At 42.0% G+C, this 2,500-nt stretch overlaps 1 protein-coding gene across 1 annotated transcript in view; it reads right to left on the bottom strand.

The window, feature by feature from the left end:
• Positions 1-2,500, bottom strand: part of LOC125041611 (carcinine transporter-like) — a 47,605-nt gene that overhangs the window by 9,423 nt on the left and 35,682 nt on the right. Inside the window, exon 10 of the mRNA XM_047636668.1 lies at positions 659-840. Within this exon, the coding sequence (XP_047492624.1) occupies positions 659-840 (182 nt within the window). The remainder of the gene's footprint in view (positions 1-658; positions 841-2,500) is intronic.

The raw sequence follows: 2,500 nt of genomic DNA on the forward strand, positions 1-2,500 counted from the left end.
CCCACCCACAACCACCCACCCACCCACCCACAACCACCCACCCACCCATCCCCACATACACGCCATCCTGACCATTCACCCTGACACGAAACCGAATAAAAAAAATAACTGAGCTTTGAAATAATGTTTCGTGTCAACTCTTATTTTGACACAAACTAACCGTAAAAATATCTAGACTCACCCAACGAAAGCAGACATGATTTGAAATGTTAATTCATTCATATTTTCATGCGCACGAGACAAGCGTGTCATGAGATTAAGCAGTTAATGAGGAATACGTGTATGCATCAGTCCTGACCGCTTGCATACACAGCTGTGATCTAAATCATTTTATATCTATATCTATATCCATGTCTGTGTCTATATCTATCCAAGCACACACGCATATTTGCAACTTAACTAATATGCATAGTACTATAATCACTGCCAAATTATAACCCACCTTCCCTTTCCCCCTCCCCCTCTTCCTCCTCCCTCTCCCCTTTCCCCAACCCACCCCTATTTCCCTCCCCCAACCCCCACTTTCCCAAACCACCTCCCCCCCTTTTTCCCACCCTTTCCCTAAACCCCCATCCCTCCTCTTCCCCTCCTCTTCCCCCACCCCTCCTCCCCCCACCCCTCCCCCCCACCCCTCCTCCCCAATCACACCCAAACTTACCAGATAATTGATAAACGGAATGATAACGAGGCCCAACCCCCCGACATAGGCCGAGAACCCGATGCCGACGCCGCGCACCTCTGTCGGGTACAGTTCGGCGGCAAACGGGTAGATGATGAGAAAGGCCGCCGACTCCGCGAATTTGGCCACCAGGTACAGCACGAGGGTGGCCATGGACGCGTCTGCAGAAGGGACAGAGAAAAACAAAAATTAAGTGGGCTACAGGGAAAGTAAAAGAGAGAGAGAGAAAGTGGGAATAAGAAAGGATGTAGGGAGGGAATGGGATTGAATATGAAAGAAGGATGGAAGGAAGGAAGAATGGGAGACAAAATGATAGGACGCATTTGGCGAGCGTGGCCATAGACGCGTCTGCATGAGAGAAAGAGAGAGAAACATGAGTGAATGAGCGACAGGGAGAGAGAAAGAGGGAATAAGAAAGGGTGTAAGGAGGGAATGGGTTAGAAGATTAAAGAAGAATGGAAGGAAGAAATAATAGGACGCATTTAGCCAACAGGTACAGCGCGAGGGAGGCTATGGACGCGTTTGCAGGAGTGGGAGATAGAGATAAAAAAAAAATGTAAATGAGAGAGAAGGGTAGGAAAAAAGTAAAAATAAAAGGAAAGAAAGAAGAGAAAGGCTGAATGGAATTGGAGAATCAAGCAAAGATTCAAAGATGGAAAGGGAAGACAGAAGGAGGAAAGGAAGGAAGAATGGAATATAAAGTATTACGAAGAACCTGGCCAGCTAGAAAGAAAAGAGGAAGAAAGGAGAAAAAAAGAGGAAGGGCTAAATGGAATAAGGGTATAGGAAGGAATGGGATAAAATATGAAATAATTAGGGAAGGAAGGAAGAAGAAAGCAGAGGAAGAGGATGGCCGTGGACGCATCTGCAGAAGGGAGAGAGAAAAAAGTGAGGGAGAAAGAAGGAGAATAATAAAAAAAAAAAAATAAATAAATAAGCTGAATGGAATTAATGAATAAGACAGGATGTAAGGAGGAAATTGGATAAAAGAAGGAAAGAAGGAAAGAAAGGAAGGAAAATGAGAGAGACAGGAAGAGAGAGAGAACGAGAGAGAGAGAGAGAGAGAGAGAGAGAGAGAGAGAGAGAGAGAGAGAGAGAGAGAGAGAGAGAGAGAGAGAGAGAGAGAGAGAGAGAGAGAGAGAGAGAGAGAGAGAGAGAGAGAGAGAGAGAGAGAGAGAGAGAGAGAGAGAGAGAGAGAGAGAGAGAGAGAGAGAGAGAGAGAGAGAGAGAGAGAGAGAGAGAGAGAGAGAGAGAGAGAGAGAGAGAGACAGAGAGACAATGAGAGAAGAAGAAGAAGAAGAAGGAGAGAGTAAGTAAGAAGAAAATAAAGAAACTGACACGAATAAAACGAAATGACAGTGGGAAAGAGAGATAAATAAATGTAATGAAGGTTTAATCTAATGATAGAGAAAAGCTGAATGAAGAGAGAAAGAGAGAGAGAATACGCACACACACATACATACACACATTTAAATATGAACAACTATACATACACGTACACATTTTCGCGTTATGAACAGTAATTACCCTATTTTTTTAAACAAATAAAAATATTTAAATATATAATTTAACCACCTTTTATAACCGAATGATACTGTAATCTTTGTACAATAAGCCAAATTGCCGGAAAGCATAGATGTTAAGATAATGTCATATAATTATTGCACAATTAAGGGATTTTTGCGTGATTTATTGACTCATTTATTCTGAATTTTAATGTAATTTCTTGTAGATCTGCGAATATAGCTTTTAATTATACATATCTACATCAGTCTATATTTCTAACTCTATGTATGAAATTTGCATATGTATGTGTATGTA

The sequence above is a fragment of the Penaeus chinensis genome, chromosome 31 (assembly GCF_019202785.1).
Source record: "Penaeus chinensis breed Huanghai No. 1 chromosome 31, ASM1920278v2, whole genome shotgun sequence".
Classification (NCBI taxonomy): domain Eukaryota; kingdom Metazoa; phylum Arthropoda; class Malacostraca; order Decapoda; family Penaeidae; genus Penaeus; species Penaeus chinensis.